The following is a 21635-nucleotide window of genomic DNA, read 5'->3' as shown; positions in this document are numbered from 1 at the left end:
AAATATTTAGATCTGAGTTTAAGTATTCAGGTTTTGCCAAGTATCAGTCACCCTAAACTTTCCATTATGTCCCTTGACATGTGTGTGGGTGTGCATGTGTGTGCATGTGTGTGCACCTATCTGGCTAGATCAATAACCGCCCTTTGGGGGGGAGGTGCTTCTGTTTTGCAGCACAGTTGTTCCTCTTTTGTTCTGTATTTCATTCCTCATGATAGTTGCCTTATTTAATAAAACATGCCTTCTTAATGTTCTCATAGGCTATTTAGGAATGTAAGCGTAGTGATCTTCATGAAAGGATAATGAACATTTTGTTACCTCAAAGGTCAAAGGGGAACATTTCATTTCAGGAAAAGAAACAAGTTTAGATAATGTACTTCAACCCATGCAAGTTCAGCAAAATCAAAAAAGTTAAATGAGCCTGTAAATGGTTATCTGAAACCTCTCCTTGAAGCCCTATGCCCATTCTCCATGAACAGTTTATGCTGCATTGGGAGGCTGTGGATGGATCATGAAAATGTATATTTGAAAATAGGGACGAGTGCTTTTTAGGTATAGACTCCATGGGCAACTATTGTTAATATTGATTTACTGTCAGCTTGGTCTTCATGTTGTTCCCTCCAACAAGTGGAGTTGGGGCTAGCTCTAAAGCTGTTGCCTGTCTGTGGAATACATTCCCCTAACTAGACTGCCGTGTCTGGCCTCAGTGGGAGAGGATGTGCCTAGCCCTGCAGAGACTTGATGTGCCAGGGGTATATCAGGGTGAATCTGGGCTCCACCCTCTCAGAGGAGAAGGGGATTGGGGGAACCAGGAGGCAGGGTAGCAATTGGATGTAAACTGAGTAAAAAACTTGATTTACTTTCAATTTGAATTAAAGGGATGGTGATTTAGAACAGCCTTCTGATTCATTAATTTTTATATTTTTCTTCACTGATAAGTAATGAAGGAAATATGTCCATTTAGCTGATCATTATTACTGTTAAAAAGTCTGTCAAAAAAGGCAAGTTGCAGTGTGTTTTGGCAGAGATCATTGTTACAAGTGAATTTTATTAAATGTTTTAAAAGACATATTTTCAAAATTTCTTCTTTTAAAAAATTCTATAATCTATGCTTTAAATCTGTATTTTGCAATTGGCCAAGAATTCTGTTGACCAAGTTGGAAACATATATTGGTTCATTTTATTTCTGTCAGTGTACAGTACAAACTTTGAAAACATGACATTTTCTGTAGGTATATGGAAAGTTGCTTAAGACTTCTGCCAGAGTGAGTGTAGTGATTGGTTGCTCCTGTGAGATGTAGTTTGCTAGTAAAGATCTGAGGGCTTGAGTTTCTTTACATTTGATATATTGATTAACTATGGGAACAAAGTAATACTTTATTTAAGGAATGATGCTAATGCTATTTTAGTAATATTGCAGTAAGATGGTTACATTTTCACTGAATAAACTATATTGCCTTGTAATGTATGATAGCTTATTTAATAATTTGCATAAGGTCATATTTAAAGTCAGCTCACTGGCAGACCTACGGCCTTTAGACATTTTTCCCTCCCCTGATGAGTGATGAGTGACCATCTGTCTGGAACATGAATTCAGGTTGACCCGAGTGACATGTCTCATGGCAAAAGTGTTTCCATGAACTTCCATAGTCACAGAATAATGACAGTCTTCAGAGCTTTTACCACAGGATATTGATGGAGACAGGTGGTAGTCGGATTGAATCAGAGCAGGAGGAATTCTGTTATAGGTTTCCTCTATTGCCTCATGACAGTTTGGGGTCGGTAGAAGAAATGTATGTACATTTCAGAGGTATTACATGACAGACAAAAGGTGTGTTAGGTTAGAGACAGAAGTGAGTGACCGTCTTCAGTATTAACAACTCTGGACAATCAGAAGGTCTCATCAGTCCGTATAATCTTCATATACAGGTATGGCTTTTTCAGGGAACTTCAGTGCACAGAAAAGACTTGTTTTCAATCACAGAAGAATGTTTTAGCCAATAGCAAATATCAGTGCTTTTGAGAATTGTAAGACGACTTCTGCTTCTCAAGATTCTACGCAAAGCTTTTTATACACAAGCTTTCCCCTAACCATTCACAGTAAGGTCTTCCTGTATTGTTCCTGTCTTGTTGTTTGCTCTTGTGACACCCACCCTGCTTCTATTTCCCATCTGTTACTTGGTTGGTGGTACCACCATATGTTCTCTCTTCCTACCAAATATCATGCAATCAATTGTAACTCTGCTTTCCTCCTCCCAGCCAAATCTACTCATTTACGAGTCCCAAACACAGAGCTTAGAAACAAGGCTAAGATCTGTTCTCTGGTCCCATTACCATTCAGCTTTCATTCAGTCACTAGACACTGCCATGCTTGTATTATGTCAATTAATAGCTAAGAAATATAGTAAGAAACCAAATGGCAGAGCTCTTGCTGTTTGCATTGTAATAGACGGGATCCATAGTAAACAAACATAGGAATATAGCTACAGATACTTAAAAGTGCTGTGCAGACATTGAGTAGTGAGGATATGAGAGCTACACAGGAGAGGAAGGGATCCCATGGAACCTTGGCTAGGGTAGGCTTGGTGTTGAGCCAGCTATTCTGAGATTCTGGACCCAGAGGATAGTAAACAACAGGCTCAGATGCCAGAAATTCGTCAGTAGATCTCCCAGACAGAAGGGATGTCAGTGTTCATGGAAAGTAGCAAGACAGACAGGGCTAAGCTATTGTGGGAGAGTCAGGCAAACTAAGATGCATCTTGGAGATAAAACATCAGTCACAAGTAGGTTCTATACGAGGAGAAACAGGATAAAGTAATGAAATAACAGGATAGATTTCAGATTTTAAGATAGGGTTTTATTTGTATGCATGTGTGCATACATGTGTGTGTGTGTGTGTGTGTGTGTGTGTTTGCACATGCGTGTGTATAGGTGTGTGCTTTTGCATGTGCATAGAGGTCAGAAGAGGGCCTCAGGTATTCTGGTTTCTATTATTCCACGTCTTCCCCTGAGTCAGGATCTCTATTTGAACTGCGGATTGGCAGTTTTTCAGCTAGGATGGAAGCCAGCAAGCCCCAGAGATCCTGCTGTCTTCTGACTTTGAGCTGGAGTTCCCGTCGTGCAGGAGACACTAGGCTTGGATGGCTACTGAATCTGAACTCCAGTTCTTGTGGTCGTGCAACAAGCACCCTTCAGCACCACGCCATCTCTCCAGCTTTGGATTTTAGGTATCTGACCAAGCAGATCTTGTCAAAGTGTTGAACGCTCCATCTGTAGACAGACGTGTAGGAGATATGATCAGTCCCTTGAAATTCTCTTGGGTGATTGTCATGATCAAGTAATTTTTGTTTATTAAAAAGACATCATCAGCTCAGTGACAAAATGTACTGCTTTTTGTATCCTTTGTCTGTTACATGGCTGCAAGTTTTATTTTTTAAATGTAAGCTTTACTTGAAAATGTTCTTGATTGGGCTGGGGAATGTGTCTCAGTAGTAGAACACTTACTTACCTGACATGAGCCCACCCCTCCGGCTCCAAAGTGAATGAAGAAAAAAAAAAAGAAAGAAAAAAAAGGAAGGTCACGACTGCTTCTAGATATGGTGGAGGAAAAGGGATTTTGCAGGTATAGGGAGAGCAGAGGCAGGAGCAGGGGCAGAGACTTCTGGGATTGTCCAGAGTCAACAGGACCCTGAGCTGGGCAATTCGAGGAGACGAGGAGGGAGAGAACCTGGAGAGTAAAGGGCCAGGTAACCAAAGATCTGGATTATATAAGGAACAGCAGCTTCGGGAAGGGCAGCCCAGCCCCTGGACTAGAGAGTTCAGGGTAGCGGGCAGGGAATGCTAGCCTACCATGTAACAGGTAGGGACTGAAGGATGCTGGGAGAACCTGGCTGCCAGCTGTTCTTTAATGTGATGAATAGGAACCTCAGCCATTTGTCCTGGGTTTGAGAGCGAACACAATCCCCACAGAACCTGAGATGAAGTGAAGATGAGTATATTATCAAGTCTTAAGCGTCGAGGACGTGACTTTGAGTATGACATGTGATGAGACATAGCTTTAGAATACTACTTGAGCAAATCACAGTCCCCTCCTACAAATCAGTCACCTTCAGAAAGGATGTTCTTGCGAGTGTTGGAGGGACAAGTGGGACAGCTGCTCTTCCTGGAGCACCTTTTTCTTTTGTTGTGTGGAGTGATTGACAGCTTGGGATTATTCTGTGAAATTTTTGTAAATATTTTCTTGAAAGTTATTATGAAGGCAAACTACTAACACAAACTGTGCCAATAATACAATCCAAATATCATCATTATTACTACTACTACTACTACTACTACTATTATTATTATTATTATTATTATTATTATTATTTGGTTACTTTTGAAACAGGATCTCTCTACATAGCTCTGGCTTTCCTAGAACTCTCTCTGTAGATCAGGCTGACCACAAACTCAGAGATCCACCTACCTCTGCCTCCCCTGTGTTGGGATTAAAGTTGTGTGCCACCATACCTTACTGAAATTAAAACTTTTGAAGTGAGGATATTGAAAAACTTACGTTCATCACTGTGTAATGTTTTCCTGGTATTAAAGATGAAACCCTTTTTTGTTTTTTGTTTTTTTGATAAAATGAGTTGGTGATATTAACCGTCAAGATTTTTACAAATAAAGCATAAAGGAATGTTTGTCCCTTAACTTAGTGATTTAAAATTTTCCAGATGTCATAGTGTTACACCAATCTATGAGTCAAAGATCTACTCAGAGGGCAAGGTGGACAACTGGATTTTCAGAGACTAAAAGTGCGTTGATTAGCGTGCAGAATCCATGATGTAGTTAACCCTGAGTTTATCTTCTGTGAGGCTTGATGTTGTAGCAAAGGTGATTACCAGGAACAATAGGAGATGACTATTAAAATGTTTCTCTCTTTTCAATCACACATTATTATAGAAAGCCAGCTACATATGGTTTCTTAAGTTTTGTATACTGTTTAGGTAAGCAACACATCAACTGATTTCAGTGCAGAAGATACATCTATGATTATGGGTATCAAAGACCTTTGCTCAGCATGAAGTAGTGCTGATCTTGTGACTTAAGTTTTTGAAAAATGTAGAAATTTTTCATAAAAAATATATATAAACACAGTGTACTATATATAAATACAATAGTTTGTAAATAAATTAACATATTTAACATTTTTCTTTTAATTTCATTATGTAGAATACAAACAGATATAATCTCTATAAATAAATTGATGGAAGGCTTAAAAGTCCACACTGGTCATTAGTAGTATAGAATGCCGTTGAGATTCGTGAGGGGACTGGAAGAAGAGAGTCCACTGTTCATCAGTAGTATGGAATGCTGATGAGATGTGTGAGGGGTCTGGATGAAGGCCATCCTTTCTTTTATATGGGTTTGCAGTAGCCTGTGAACTAGCCTCCTTGCTTGTTACATTATCCTTCAAAGATAGTGGGCCTTTTAATTTATTTGTTGGAGACAGAGCCTTACTGTGTAGCCTTGACCAGGCTGGAGGTCCTCTTGGTCCTCTCCCTCTGTAGTGCTGAGATTAAAGGCCTGTGATAACACCCTAGCTTAACGGTGAACTTCCTTCTGCACTCAGCAATCCTTTGCTCTGATGGTAATCTTTCATCACCCACCAACCTTACTTGGAAACTTCATGCAAATATGCTGTGCTTTTGTTTGTTCACTTGTTTTGTATTTTGATGTATTATTTTCCTTCTCTGGCTCTCATTTAAACCTTGTTACTTATTCCTGATCATCGTTTGCAGTGTTAACCACTGTCTTCTCGTAACAGTATTTCCCTTTTTGGTTTAAAGATTAACGACAAATTAGTTGAATTTGATGATGTTTTTCATCATTAACTTTATGCTTAATTAGTATCAGTAATCGCTTGATGTCTTTGCGATGAGTACATATGTAATCATCGACTATCCACTTAGCTGCCTATTTATGCCAGACATTGAGCCAAGCATTAGACAACATAAATATCAGAAACATGGATTTTTAATCTAGATCAAATAATGTTAAACATATTTCACATATTAGAAGTGTTTTGCTTCAATTATGCAGGATTAGTGAAAAGACACAATAGTTGGTAAGAAGGCTAAGTGTGTGACTCACTGGCTGCACAAGTGTGAAGACCTGAACTCAGATCCTTAGAATTCAGATAATCTCAGAGCTCTAACAGCAAGAGAGGGGAGGAAGGGGCGAGGGGAGGGAGGAGAACATTGGCCAACTAACTTGGCAATCACCTTGTCTCAAACAATATCATAAGTGAGAACCACACCCAAGGTTGTCCTCTGATAGCTACAGCCTCGATCTGGTACATATACATCCTGCTCGTAGGAACGTTCATACATGTATCCAGTGTACTCAGAGATAAGGCACCCTGTGACACAGTGAACCATGTCATATCTTAGGAAAGAAAATTACGTGACATTTGTGCTTTTTGCTGAAGCTTAATATATCCTGTAGATTTTCATTTTCAACTGAACAATCTTTGTTTGGCTCCCGTTGTGTTTCTCAGAGTTCTAAGTTCCTTTTTCTTTGCCTTCCTTCTCTCCACATTGTATTTACTTAGATGTCACCATGTATCTGTGTGTATGGTCACACTTTATTGTAACTTAACAGGACTTTTCAGTATATTCCTGGATCAGTCAAGCTGTGGGATAATAAAAATATTACATAATACTTTTCACGGTTAAATAGCCTCAAATACTTTTAAAAAAGCAATAGATGGGTTTTTTAGTTTGCTAATATTTTTTTCTGACTCTCAGAGACAGTTTAATATTACAAACAGTGTTTCATAGAGCAACTTGACCAAGGAGAGTTTCTTTGTGGGATGGCTAGAAACCATCTGTGGACACCAAATGTGAAATGCTGGTTTCAGTGTTGGATTTTACCTTTACTCTCTTTTTCTCTATTCTCTTTCCCTCTTCAAACCCAATTGTATGTGAACTCAAAGCCAACATTAAGAATAATTACACCATGAAACAAGTAGATCAAGGCACATATTAAAAATGAACAGCTTTGGGCTGGAGAGATGACTCAGCGGGTAAGGGCATTAGCTGCTCTCTCAGAGGGCCTGAGTTCAATCCCCAGCATCCACATGGCAGCTCAGTCCCATCTGTAACTCCAGTCTCAGGGAATCTGGTACCTTTTTTTCTAGCTTACACAGGCACTGTACGTATGCGGTATACATGCAACATATCCATAAACAGAAAATAAAATGGAAACGGCTAACATGTTATGTAATGCTCACACACTATTGAGTCTACTGTCTTCCCCCTGAGATGAAGAACATGAAAAAGATATATGCTTCCATTTTTGTTCATTGTACTGGAAGGGCTGGCTATTGCAACAAGGCAAGAATCTACTTAAGTACAATTATTTTTAATGTACAGAATAAATTCTGAAAACAGAATGAAAACATTCATGTTTCACAACGTAATAAAAACACAAAATAGTTTGGAAACAATGTGGAGAAATGTATTAAATACCACTGTATTGAAACTGAAAACCAGTTTTGTAAGAAATTAAATATTCCATATTCATAAGTTTGTATACTTAATTATTGTTATTTCTTTGGTTTTTTTGTTTATTTTCTGTTTTTTGTTTGTTGTTGTTTTTTCTTTTGTTTGTTTTGTTGTTGTTGTTTTTTTGTCTTTGTTTTTGTTTTTTTGAGACAGGATTTCTCTATTTGTAAACTTGGCTGTCCTGGAACTCACCCTCTAGTCTAGGCTGGTCTTGAACTCACAGAAATACCCCTGCTTCTGCTTCCAAGTGCTGGAATTAAAGGTATATACCACCACTGCTTGCTTGGCTTATTTCTTCTTATATTCAACTACAGAATTATATTTCAAAAATATTTTTAAAAATGGAATCAGACAGATTCTGAAACTAATATTAAAGTTAAATGTAATTAAGCAGAATAAGTACTTTGATGTGTTTTGAGACCAGTTCCCACTATGTAACTCTGTTTGACCTGGAACTCATAGTGATCCTCCTGCCTCAGCTTCCCAAGTGCTATGATTCACAGGTGTGTATCACCATGCCTGATTATCGAGGTTGTATAGTAAGCCAGGTATGGTGGCACACACCTTTGACCCCATCATTCTGGAGCAGAGGGAGGTTCAAGGTCAGCCTGGTCTATATAGCTAGTTCCAGAAGAGCCAAGGCTGTGTAGAGAGACACTCTTTCTCCCTCCTTCGCCCAGTTATTTTATTATACAGCATTGCTACTTAGTACTTAGTTTTTGTATTATGTATGGCAGTAGCTAGGTATGTAGTCCTCTGTAGTTTAGATGCCATCAACAGGAGGTTTAAGCATAGACAAATGGGTGTCTTACTAGAAAGGAAAGAGAAGCTAAAACAGATACAGTCCCCTCTGTACTGGCGGGTAATTGGTTTCAGGATTTTCTGATTTACCATGGATACTAAAATCTGATGGTACTCTGGTAAACCTTATATAAATTAGGGCTTATATATTTCAAATCACTATATAGCTTCATATAGCCTACACATATCTTCCCATAAACTCTGTGAGCATCCTCATCTAATATAGTATTGAAGGTTCTGTAATGTGTTGCTATATTGTTGAAGGGATAATGCCAAGGAATGTCTATATGTATTCTGAACCAACGTAGCTCTGTGAATACAGAGTGCTGACTGTGTCTCTGTGCAGAGTGACTTGACTCAGGATAAAGATGAGAGAGCAGCATTGTGGTATGGTGAAGGGCACTGTTTTCAAAGAGTGCAATTGGGTATCCATAAAGACAACCGATTTCCTTTATTATATAAATATAATTCCAGACAGCAGTCTAAATATGGAAGACTAAAGAATAAATAAAATGGGGGAACTTATATAAGGGAACTGATTCGTAAGTAGCTTATAAGACATTCATCAGAGAGAAGTAGATGATCTAGACTGACTGCATTATAATGATGAGTTTCTGTTTACCATTGAGAAGGTTTTCGACAACTCGTGTGGCTGAAGATCAAATTTGCAGTGCAAATGACCTATATCCAGAATATTGTTGCTACTGTTTAAAAGGTATTCTAAAGGAAAGTTTAGTATTATTTTAGTAAAGTATTAGATGTGCTGGTATTTTTAGAATGTAAAGAATAGATACAATTTAGGGTTGCTGGGGCGCTTAGCCCTAGTCTGGGGATCTTTGTGTGCTATTAGTCTTCCCTCAAGCATGGGATGTCCTTGATCTGTTTGCCCGGAGAAGTGGAAATGGTGTGCTAGTGTCTGATTATGTGAACTAAACAGAGCTTGGGTGTAGCAGGTGTCAGCAATAGAAGCGGAGGGTGTCTTAGTGAGTTGTTCGGAAGCATCACAGGAATCTATCATATCTCCGTGCATGTGTCGGGCCCGTGGAAGTGGTGTGAATTGGTAATGATTGCGTTCTTTAAATTTCAGCTTTCCGTTTTTTTGCAGAATCCTGAAGTCCCAGTTGAGTCAGAATGGATGAACAATCACAAGGAATGCAAGGGCCGCCCGTTACTCAGTTCCAGCCACAGGTAATTTAATTAAGCAGGGATAAGTGTGTCTCTCTGTTAAATATGTGGGAGTAAACCAATCAAGTAAGCCGCAGTCAAGGAGCGGCCAAGTGGTCATTTTGAATTTCCAAGTTGTAGTCAGAATTACTGGCTTCTACGTGCTTCCTGAGGCTCGGTCCTCGTCTTCAGCAGGACAGGAGGGTAGCTCTAGCTTATGAGTTCATCTCTTGACTTCTTGGCTTTGAGGGTTACTGATAGTCTGGGGGAGGCGAGGAGGGGAGGGGAGGCGAGGTTTAGGAGTGTCTCTGCATTTTGTACCCACTTCTGCTTTGGCTGGCAGCTCTTGACTTCCATCATATTCTCTCTCTCTCTCTCTCTCTCTCTCTGTCTGAATTTTTTTTATTATGTTATTCCTTATATCTTGTAATGTAAATTGTTTTTGTAAAACAGTGTATACATACTATTGAAATTCAACTTGGAGTTTCCCAGCATTTGTTGTTAAGGTGCCCCGCAGAGCCCCATATGCAATGGATGCTTACAGTGTAAGCTTCACTTTCCCAGGTGGCACCTCATTGTCCCTACTGTCGTTCATACAGGCTGCTTCTCAGCCTGGTATTGAGAGGTCTTCTACAGCAGCCCTCACTTACGCTCCACTGGCCTTGCCTCGGTTTTGCTCAAAGGTTCTCAGTGTTGAGGACCCGACAGGACTTACAAGTGAAATCTGTAGTGGAGTGGGTGTGTGGCAACGTCCCCACAGACTTCCGCGTGCAGTGCGCACTGACTCCCAAAGCGGGCATGTGTGACGCCCATATTGGTCTCCACACTTGCTTAGTCTGTGGTTTCATTCGTTTCAGTGCATCTGTTGGCTTCTCCCAGCAGCACAGCTCAGAAATGCAGCCTACAGAAAACTGTCTTTGCTGATTCCCTGAACTCACCCATGTTCTACACGCCTTCCTGCTCGCTCTTTAGTTTTTAAAATCTGGTCCATCCTTCCGGGACCATCTAAAGCGCCAGCACTGCCGTAGGGCCTGTCCCAACTCCCGGTCTTCCCACGGAAACTTGATGGAGGATCTTGATGTTTGTTCTGGTGTTTCCTGAATCTTTGTTATCTTTGTTTCGTTTGCTCATGTGGGCATTTTCCTTAGCTCTTCTTATTAAGCTAAATCTTGTGAGAAAGGATACATTTACTTTGGACACTGCTGAGCTCTTATTTTTTTTTTACTTGTAGTAAGGCTCAGGTAGATACAGAGTTGAAGCCAATCAGGATGCCCTTAAAAGGACCATGTTTAATCATTCTCAAATATATATATTTAATATACGTTGTGTTGCTATGTTCTCTGTACTTGAGTTTTCAGTGTTGAGAAAAACCATTTAGAGCAAGAATACTTTTGCTTTCAGGATTGGCTCTATCAAGTCTATCTGTAACTTTGTAACGGTCTTAAGTTACACGATCAAGATTGTTATAAGCAAATGGTATTAGCTCTACCTAGTTTAATGCCATCTCATCCGATGATGAGACACTGAGACACCATTATTACACCGTTCCTAGCAAAGACAATAAAAGAACACCTCTAAAAATTAGGGAGTTCATGTTGTGATTCTGAAGTTCACAGTTTTGGCTGGTCCTGTGCTTCAAAGAAAAAAAAAATCCCCTTTTTTTTTCTTTTTTTTTTTTTTTTTTTTGCCTCCTACTGACTTGCCAACCAAGAAAGGTCGGGGCGGCAGTAGGAGGCAGAAATGAAAGTAATTGTTTTCTTATGAGACACTAGGCTGCCACACAGTCTAAATTTCAAAATCATAGACCGGTTCTGCATCTCTTTTCACACCAGTCCTTTCGTTTCTGCCTCCTGCTGTTGCTCCTGTGTGGGTGGACCGACCACTTTCCCTGTTGGAAACAGGCAAGTGTCATCCCAGGCTTGGCTGCCTTGTGGCAGGCATATGGGGGGAAGGGAGGGGCTTTCCCCTTTCCTCCCCTCTGCCTTCAGACTGATGGTGTGAGACAGCGAAAGAAAGATTACCTGACAAGAGCTTATAGGCGTTATTGCTTATTAAGTCTTTGAGAAATGTTCCTGCTCTCCGTAGCATTTTAAAAGACAGGGAAGGACAGCCTGGGCTTAGGGTTGACAACCTCCCTTTGTTTTGTTCCACACCATTGGTCTGAATAATGGGGGTGATATGGTAACATATGGTTAGCCCAGTGACCCCTTCACTTTTGTAATGCTAATGGCAGCGTGGACACAAACAGAAACCTAAAGAAGTCAGCCTTCTGTGTGTCGCATGGACACCAGGTCTGATGGAGTGATGAGCAGTGTATGTTCTTAGCATGGCTCTCCTCTTCCTTACTCGAGAGGCGCCTATAAGCCCACACATAGCCTGGGACCTGTGCTTGCATTTTTAGTATGGTATGAAGCCCTTTGTGTTTAAGGTTTAGAATATGGAACTTGTGTGTTTTTATTTATTTATTTGTTTATTTGTTTATTTGCATTGCTGCTTCTCTAGTGAAGTTAAGGCAGATTTTTTTATTAGCTTTCTTGTTCTTCCCCCCTAGGTGGTACGCATTACCATCTAGAGAGCAGTGACTGGACATTTTATTTGATTCTTCTGTCTTTCATTACTCAGGTCTCTTGTAAGACAGTAGATTTCCCTTTTCCTCCTTTAATTCAGACTGTAAAAAACGTGGGGACAGAAAAGGTAAAATACTACAGGAAGATGACTGTTAAACAATGGAGTGTTATATTTACATTTTGGTAGAGGTTTATGACAGTTTGTGGCTATTTTCATTTTTAGATTTTAAATGAGGAGGGTTTAATGTTGCAAAAAATATGCATAATGTTGCATATTTTAATTCTAAAATTATATAACAGTAATCAGAGTGCAATGCTAAAAATTTCTAGGGATATTAATTTAAATAATGATCATAGGCTTGAGTTGTGGGGATTTCTACTTTTTTTTTTTATAATTTGAAATATTGTAATATCTGGGCTGTCTGTGAAAGAACATACACCAGAACTACATGTAAGAAACAGCCTGTACTTTCACAGTTTGCAGAATATGACGACACAATCTTAGAGTCACTAGACATTCTTTTATGCTTCCTGGCAGCACCAACTAGTATCCACTTAGGATGTTGAATGTATGAAGTGAGCAGGATGCTGGAGTTCCAGTGCCCCTTGCTGCATGCTCAGGAGCTAACGGACTGTGGGCAGGAGGAAGGTAGCCCCCTGGTGGCTCACAGTGTGCAAAAGCGTTTGCCCACAATCCTCACACTGCCTTCTCCTCTTTCTAGTTTACCTGCCAGTTATTCTCTGAGCAGTAAGGTTTATTGCTTGCTTTGATAAATTCATGCTGTGAGGGTATTTTTAATAGGCACTGAATAGACCTTATACTTTGGGAAGTGTTTATAGCAATTTAAAGGTGATGTAGTCTTTTTCTAAGTGTTCATGTCATGTAGGTTTTGTGGATATAGGCACAGGGTGGTAAGCTGTGACTAAAGCTTTGAGGAAAGTTTTGCTTTGTGAGCCATAACTGAGCATCGTGGCCTGATCCTTCAGTAAAGCCTGGGCTTTCTCCCTAGTCACAGATTTAGTCTGGAAGATTCCACCCATCTGCCTAAGCGTCCCTTCCTTCTTGTTCTTCTTTCCTGCAATCCTAAATGTATCATCCCCTGACCTCACTGTCAGCTGGCAGGTCCTGAAATATCACACATTTCTCAGCTAGAATCCATGCACAGCAAGTCTGCCTCTAGTTACCGGATGTACCTACTGAACCGCTCTCACCTGCCGGAATTCTCACTAGAGTCAGACCCTATACGATCCCCTACTCAGTTCAGACTTTTCTAGAAAGTGATGTTTATATTAAGTCTCCATCTTCCTTTTCTTCAGTTTACAGTGTGTAAGCTTCTCCCCTTCCTTACCATGTGAGCTACGTGGGCCTCATCTTACTATCTACATTGGGAAATAATTGACCATCCTCTAATCCTTGAAACCCTTCCTTCTCCTGCCTTCCACACATCTGTTTTTTCCTCTGGTTTTACTGTCCTCCCTGCTGTCTGTCCTCCCTTTGCCTGCTGTCACCTCACCTTCAACCATCTTAATAATGGATTCCCTAAGGCTTAGTTCTTATATCTCTTCTTTGCCCATTTGTATTCATTACACGGGCTCTATTCCATTCTTAAATTTCATATACATGGCTCTCAAGAGTCATCTGAATGTGAATTCTGCTTCTCCCAAGTTCATATGCCCAACACCCTTCCCAGTGTGGGACTGTCCGTCATAACCACAGTGATCTCAAGTTGGTCCTCCCTCTACCTACCCTATCCTCATCTTCTGAAACCAGTTCTTGGCCAGCCCATCCTTTTTGCAGCTGAGGCTGAGACATCCCTGGCTTCTTCCTTTTTCTCTCACTATGCCTGACTTATCAGGCACCACTAGCTGTATGTCTAAAACATTTTTAGAACTGGGAGATTTCTTACCTCTTTCATTCCCTCCAGGGGCTCTGTTGCATTATAATGGCTCCCTCAGTGGTCTTGCTGCCTGTCCTCCTCCATCTCTTCCAGGACAGCATGAAGTTGTGCTTGTCTAAGATGTAATTTCTCATTTACTTATCCATCATTTTCATATATATATATATATATATATATACATATATATATATATATATATGTATACACACACACACACACTTCAGATATGTGTGTATGACCTTCTTTATTCATGAAGTGAAAACTGAACCTTCCTAATCATATAATACGCATTTGTTGTCATACTTTTTTTCTATAAAATCTGTTGTTTTATCATTGTCAACTTTGCCGTTAGTTTTTCTTGTTTTAGACTGTAATCTGTGTTACTAGTCTTATGGTACACACAGTAGACAATCAGTATATTTTTGAACAAATACAAACTTGGTTCCAAATCAGCCCATCTTTTTTCTTTTCAAATATCACCTTTAAATGTTTTATACATACTATATATTACACAATTATCTTCAGAGTTTCCTGAATTATATATCCAACTTCTCACATTCTCCACATTTAATGTTTTTGTTTTTGCAACTATGACCTTTCGAGAGAATAGCTTCACTCCTAGTTGCTTCTGTCCAGTAAGAATCTCTTTTTGAAACTGCACATTGTTACATTCCTTTCCTTATCCCTTCTGACTTCTGTGACTTGGAGTGAGTTCTACATTTGTATGTGACTTAGAAGATCTCTGCCATTTGGTCATCTTCTCCAGTGCATCTCGACCATGGCCATCTATGGACTCTGATTTAGCCATATCCAAAACCTACGTATTTTCTCCTCTCCAGTGTGAGGGTTCAGGTGGCTTGTCAAGGTTATGTTCTCACTGATGGAGTCTAGTGAACATGACTCCTACATTTTATATTACCGTGAAACTATGGTATTATGATAGAGGCTCTAGGTAAAGTATCATAGGAGAGGACCTAGATAATTTATAAGACAATAAAAAGATCATTGTGAGAAAGATAGTATGCTTGTTACACACACACATATGCACACATATATTTTATATATTTCTTATCATGTCTTATCTCTTAAACTGCACACTTGTGCTAGGGATTGAATCAAGAGCCTTGGATATTCTAGGGAAACACTGAATTACTGTGTTACAGGTCCAGCCCTTTATGAATTTTTCATTCAGAGACAGGCATTCACTAACCAGCCCAGGCTGGCCTTCACCTCACTCTATAGTACAGGCATGCCTTGAATTTCAACAATCTCCTGCCTCGGCCTGCCACTTAGCTGGAATTACAGGCTCGGTAAGGTCTGGCTTGTTTTCATTATATATCATATTTTATATTAATGAATGACAGTTGATAGGTAACAAGTGCTTATTGCATGGATAGTTATCTCTGATGGAAAGTTTCATTTTTAGCCTCTTCAGTTCAGTATGTATCAGAGTGTTACACTAGGTGGGTTTCGGTGCTTAGAGTTATTTTATTCACTGATACAATATTGAGAAGGCTGTCAAGTGGGAAATGATTTCAACATGTTTAAAATGTGACGGAGCTATCTTTGATTTTAGATTGATAACTCATGTTTACCTGCTTAGGAGTGAGCGTTCCTCATAGTTCAGAGGACATGCTTTGAGAAGTGTGGAGGACTTTTTGAGGTTGAGATTCTTTTATCTGCTCTCTTAGAGTTTGTAGTCATTCACAGGGATGTGGGTAAGGATAAGACCGGCAGTCATCAGACTGCCATTCCCGCTCAGTTCAGAAGTATAATTTTAGTTATTGCAGCAGTGAAATCTCTGTATATTTGAGGATGGCTTTGATGCTTGCGAATAGCCCAGAATTTTTTTTAGAGCTATGTATTTATTTGATCAGTAAAGTTACTTTTTCCAACACAATAGTATACAGTTTTTGTTAAGACCCATCATTTTCATGTGGCTCACTACTTAGCTCTCATTGCCGTGCTCACATTGGACTTCAAATTTCTCTTCAGTAGCTGATGTTTTTCTAGAATAAGAGGAAGCCCTCTGTGGTAGAAAACACCTTTAATGTGTAGCTTGGCTTGTTAGAAGTCAGTAGCACAGGACTTGGGATTGGTGATGCATGATTGGTGATGCATGCGTACGTAATCACAGGCAACTGAAACAGGACTCAGAGGTCAGTTCAGCTTGAGCTACAGAGTAACGAGAGCTGGTGAGAAGGACCCCTTGTCAAACAGCCAATGCTAAAGGTCCTGGGGTTGATCTCTGCATCCCCCCAGATGTGAACAGTTTGATTTTGTATTTAAGAAGGAAATAAAGACTGTTCACTGTGGGTGTGTAGCGTGAGCTCTGATGTAAAACTGTCCAGGATTAAGTTTTTCTTCTTTCACTAAGTGTTCTTGTCAATTAATTAGAATAGTTTTATTTTGTTTTGTTTTGTTTTGATCCTGCAGAGTTAAAATGCAGCTTTCTCTTTGTCCATGGCTTAGCAATAGATAATTAACCTTTGTTAATTGATAACGTTGTTGATGATGGCAGTGGTTTATTAGCTGTCAATAATCATCTTCTTAGGGCTGGAGAGATAGCTCCCAGACTACCTGCTGCTCTTGGAAAGGACCCAGTTCAGTTCTCAGCACCCATACGGTGGCTCACAGCTATCTGTAGTGTCAATTCCAGGAAACCTAGTGCCCTCTTCTGGCCTCCATGAGCATCAGACATTCACACAACGCACATTGTAGGCAAAACAATCATACATATAACATCTTTTAAAAATTTGTCCCGTTGTTTGCTTATTGATGCAGTGTCTCATGCAGTCCAGGCTGCCCTCAGACTTGCTATGTAGCTGAGCCTGATCAACTTGCCTCCACTGCCCATGTCACTGTCCACTTGCTGGGATTACACACATGAGGCCACTGTCTTGGCTCACAGACTACTGTCATTTGTTTGTTGCTTGTTTTGCTATAGCAAACATGTTCCTTGATCACGGTTATATTATCTACCTTCTATACAAACTGTTTCTCATGTAGCCTAACTTCTCTCAGTAAATGTGATTACTGTCCATAGTGTTCTCAACCACAAAGTCAGTAACATTTGGTGTCTCTCTGCGTCTTGGTCCTCTAGGCTGACACATCCCTTGGCTCCTCCTGATTCCACCCACTCTCCATGCTGCCATAACTTCCAGGCCTGGTCCATCGGTTTCTGCTCATACTCCGCTCCTCCCACTTTCCAGGTCCTTTCCCTTGAAGCCTCCTTAGGTGTCAACACAGTGTCCTAGGACACCGGGTAGTGCTCCCATGATAAAACCCAAATCCTCCATTCTTGTCAGACAGCACTCAAAGGGGTTTTATCCGTGCTTCTCTCTTTCACTTTGCCTCTTTTTGTTGTTTTGTTTTTATTAGATATTTTCTTTATTTACATCTCAAATGTTATTCCCTTTCCTAGTTTCTCCTTCGAAAATCCCCTATCTCCTCTCCCCTCCCCCTGCTCCCCAACCCACCCACTCCCATTCCCAGTCCTGGCATTCCCCTACACTGGGGCATAGAACCTTCACAGGACGTAGGGCCTCTCCTCCCATTGATGACCCACTAGGCCATCCTCTGCCTCATATGCAGCTAGAGCCATGCGTCCCACCATGTGTTTTTGTTGGCTGGTGGTTTAGTTCCAGGGAGCTCTGGGGCTACTGGTTAGTTCACATTGATGTTTCTCCTATGGGGCTTCAGTCCCCTTCAGCTCCTTGGGTCCTTTCTCTAGCTCCTTCATTGGGGACCTTGTGCTCCGACCAATGATTATTGTGAGCATCCACTTATGTATTTCCCAGGCACTGACAAAGGCCCTCAGGAGACAGCTATATCAGGCTGCAGTCCTCAAGCTCTTGTTGGCATTCGCCATAGTGTCTGGGTTTGGTGATTGTTTATGGAATGGATCCCCAAGTGGGGCAGTCTCTGGGTTGTCGTTCCTTCAGTCTCTGCTCCGAACTTTGTCTCTCACTTTGCTTTTCTTAAGATTTTGTTTCGTAACAGTCCCACACACAGCTTTGCTGTACTGTTCACTGTTTCTTGAACACATCAGACTTATTCTTTTAGTTTAGTTTTGTTTTCCAGTGCTGAGGACCAAACTCTGGTCCACACACATGCTAACCTAGTATGCTGCTACCGAGTTCTCCCTCTAGACTCCCTTTTTGTCTTTGAATCTCAGTATCAATGTTTTCTGCTCGGAGGAATGATCCCGCCATTGTGTAATGTAAAGTGACCATGACTCCTCGTCAACCACAGGAACCCAGGCGATTTCCTTGCCTAGTGTGTAAATATACAGGATAAATATTAAATACTGCCATGTATGCACTGTCTTTTTAATAGTTTTGGTACCACCGCTTCTTTATTGTTTAATATCTGTGGGATAAATGAGTAATCTCAAAGACAATCTGTTTTGTTCTGAGTTTGCTTGTATTATAGGCTTTTTTTTTGTCTTTTTTTTATATCAAATGTTGGGGACATGGGGGTGCCAATGGCTTTAATTATCTTGCTCATGATAACTTAAGAGAGATACAGTATTTTTCATTCAATCATGTAGACATAGTAATTATTATAATGGGCAATATAATTAATAATGATCAAATATTACAAATGCCAGGTCTTAGAACGTTAAGTTGTATATTGGATGTATTTGTCAGATAATTTCCCTGTTCTTTGGTGAATTTCCTCCTTTAAATTTCAAAAACTACTGAGTAATGAATGATATACCTTAAAAAAAAAAACCATCAGGGATGGGTTGCTTTTGAAATAAAGAAATGTTAGGGAGATACTTTTTCAAATAAGAAGAAACACAAATAGTTAGGCATGGATGGTATGCATGGCATTTTATTTTCCTCTTCTGGTTTCTAATGAGGTCTGTGGAAAATAATATATATATTAGTTTTATGTTCGATATGTCAGAAGAGGCGTTTGATTTGTGTTGTTTAGAGGTAAGCAGTGTGCCTTAAAAAAAAAAAAAAAACGACAGATGACAGCATAAATATCACTGCAAAGTGAAATTGGTTGACTTTCTGTGTTCTGCTCTTTTTGTCAGTTTAGGAGATATTTGACAGCATTAATATAAAATGTAAACCAATCCATTGCTTTAGGCTAATAGTAAAGTGAGAATCAATAAGAGGAGTTTGCAATAATGATAAAAACCTTATTAATGGTGTTAAATATTGCAATTAGTACTGGCTTGTGCGTAGATCATCGCTAATACCTCAAGGAATATCAGGACATAATTTTCTCTCTAGGGAGTTTATTGAGTCCATGCTGTGACTCTTCTAATTTCTCCATAGAGAATTATCATTATACTGTTTCCCTGGATTATCTATTGCTCAGTACATGTCCTTGCCCTCAAATTTTAAACAAATTAGAGAAATTAATTTAATCATACAAAATTATTATTTAGAAAGAGCCAGTGTCCTACGGAATACATTTTATTTCAGCAGTGAAAAGTATCCGTGTGAAGGAAACACAGCTTAACTAGGAAAGATCATTGTAATTACTGTAGTTAACAAGATTATTAAATGAGTGTTTCAGATCAGCGAGACCTGTCTCAACAAGAGCTCAGATCACTTAACATGTTAAAAGATTCACTCACTCGAGAGCTTGATTTCATAGTTGCCGAATATGATTTTGAGCATGAGTTTCTGAGATCTAAGAATTCTTTCAGAAGACAGCCTCTGAGTAAATGTGTACACACACACACACACACACACACACACACACTCACACACGTGTGCACACATACACACACACAAACAGACTGGGGGCAGAGGGAGTAAAATTAATAAATTACAATAAAAATAATATTCTTAAGTGCTTCCAATATCAGGTTTCGTCTTGCCCATTAAGCAAGGAGTTGTGAGTGTTGCTTAGAAATAAAGTAATATTGAGAAGCATTTTCTATAGGCATGGGTGGGTTACTCATACTACATGGGACATAAAGTCTACAGTTTTAGAAGACGGACCTTGTGACGTCTCTGTGTCATTTGTAATGGAGAGCATTCAGGGCTCTGTTTGCGGCCATGACCATGATTTCCAACTTTTGCAAGTATACTCCAACGTATAACTTAAGTACCACCAAAGAGTTTGAGATTTTAAAATAACATTTTTATGCATTAAAAGTTTCATCGTAGCAAGTGAAAAAAGGATTTTGGAGAGAGTGACTACAGTTGCATGTGATGGGTCGTCATCCATGTAGTCTTGTATCTAAAGGGCTTGGCTCTTTTCATTCATCAATCAGGATAGAATATGTGGTAATGAATATTCTAATTGTAAGACCCATCACCGAACTGGGAGCTGCTCAGAACACCTCGGGAGTATGCCATTGGCATGTATGGAGCATGGGAACAGATTGACTCCACTTTCCTAGGGAAAGAAAGATAGAACGGAGAGTACAGATGAAGGAGGAAGAAGCAAGGTGGTTTTGCCAGCTACCATGCACAAGTGCACGAGGAAGATCTGAGAACACACAAGCAGTGTGAGGGAGGGGGTGCTGTGGGGCCGTGGGCTGTGCACAGTCTGGTCCCTGGTGGAGCAAAGGTCTGGAACCCTGGTGACTCAGTGCGAGAACTACTCCATCATCCGAGCCTTCTGTCCTAAGATCCGTAACATTCGGGAAGAGGTCTGCTCTCCTGAAAGCCACCTGAAGCTCCGCGGTCCTCCTCACTGGCTAGTCAGCCTTTCTTTGGGCCAGCCTGACAAGAATAAGTGCAAGGCAGGATGGAGTAACAGAGTAATCTGGAAGGCACAGCAGAGAAGGAGGTGGAGCTAACTGCAGCAGCAGAAGCAGAGGAAACTACTTCCCCTCCCTGCCTGCGCTTGCTTCCCTTCACTGGAACTCTTGCACCAGGCTGGGCCAGAGAGCTCCGTGGAAAACCTCCCTACACAGGCCCGCAGGGTGCAGCCTCCTGCTGCTCAGTCTCCTGGGGAAGGGAGAGTCACAAATGATTCTGGCCCGGGTGAGATGCTGGCTTCTGCTCTACGTGTCCCATGTTCAATTGCTCACCCTCATGCAGTTCTTTGAGGTTGGATCTCACCTCTAACAAGAAGTGGAAAACAGATCCGGGTTGCTTGCTGTCTTAGTTTCTTTTCTGGTGCAATGATAAAATACTCTGGCAAGAGCAACTTAAGGGACAGTGGGATTATTTCATTCACAGTTCCTGGTTGCAGCCTGCTCTGGCAGGGACTGGAAGGAGATAGTCACGTGGCACCCACAGTTAAGAAACAGAGATTTGCCTTTTCATTCATTTCAGGGCCCAGCCCATGATGTGCTGCTCATAGTCAGAGTGGGATGTCCAGCCTCAGTTAACCCAATTAAGATAAGCCCGTATAGGAATGCCCGAAGCACAGACATTTCTCCCTGAGATTTCCTTTCCTGATGATTCGAGGTCCTGCAAAGTAACAATTGAGATGAACACTTTAGAATGAAACTGGAACCTAGGATTTGAGCTTAAGGTCCTGCTACCAACTCTAGAACCTCCCCCCCAGTGAGTTCTATGAAAACATGGTGGACTCTTGTGTTTAGACAGGTTTTCTAGCAAGGTTGGTTTGAAGTGTAGTGTTCTCTCCCATCACCCCGACAAGGACCACCATTAAAGTCTTTATTCATAGATGGGATGGAAGGAAATTTCGTGAACTCACTCACTGTGGGGCTG

The 21635-nt window shown here is 40.5% G+C and overlaps 1 protein-coding gene across 2 annotated transcripts in view; it reads left to right on the top strand.

The window, feature by feature from the left end:
* The window catches only part of Nek7 (NIMA (never in mitosis gene a)-related expressed kinase 7), a 135921-nt gene that overhangs the window by 48519 nt on the left and 65767 nt on the right, over nucleotides 1-21635 (top strand). For both annotated transcript variants that reach the window (NM_001311148.1, NM_021605.4), the window contains exon 2: nucleotides 9454-9536. In NM_001311148.1, coding sequence (NP_001298077.1) covers nucleotides 9480-9536 — 57 coding nt within the window. In that variant the 5' untranslated portion in view covers nucleotides 9454-9479. The remainder of the gene's footprint in view (nucleotides 1-9453; nucleotides 9537-21635) is intronic.

The sequence above is a fragment of the Mus musculus genome, chromosome 1 (assembly GCF_000001635.26).
Source record: "Mus musculus strain C57BL/6J chromosome 1, GRCm38.p6 C57BL/6J".
NCBI lineage: Eukaryota > Metazoa > Chordata > Mammalia > Rodentia > Muridae > Mus > Mus musculus.
This window is presented reverse-complemented; position numbering and strand designations above follow the sequence as displayed.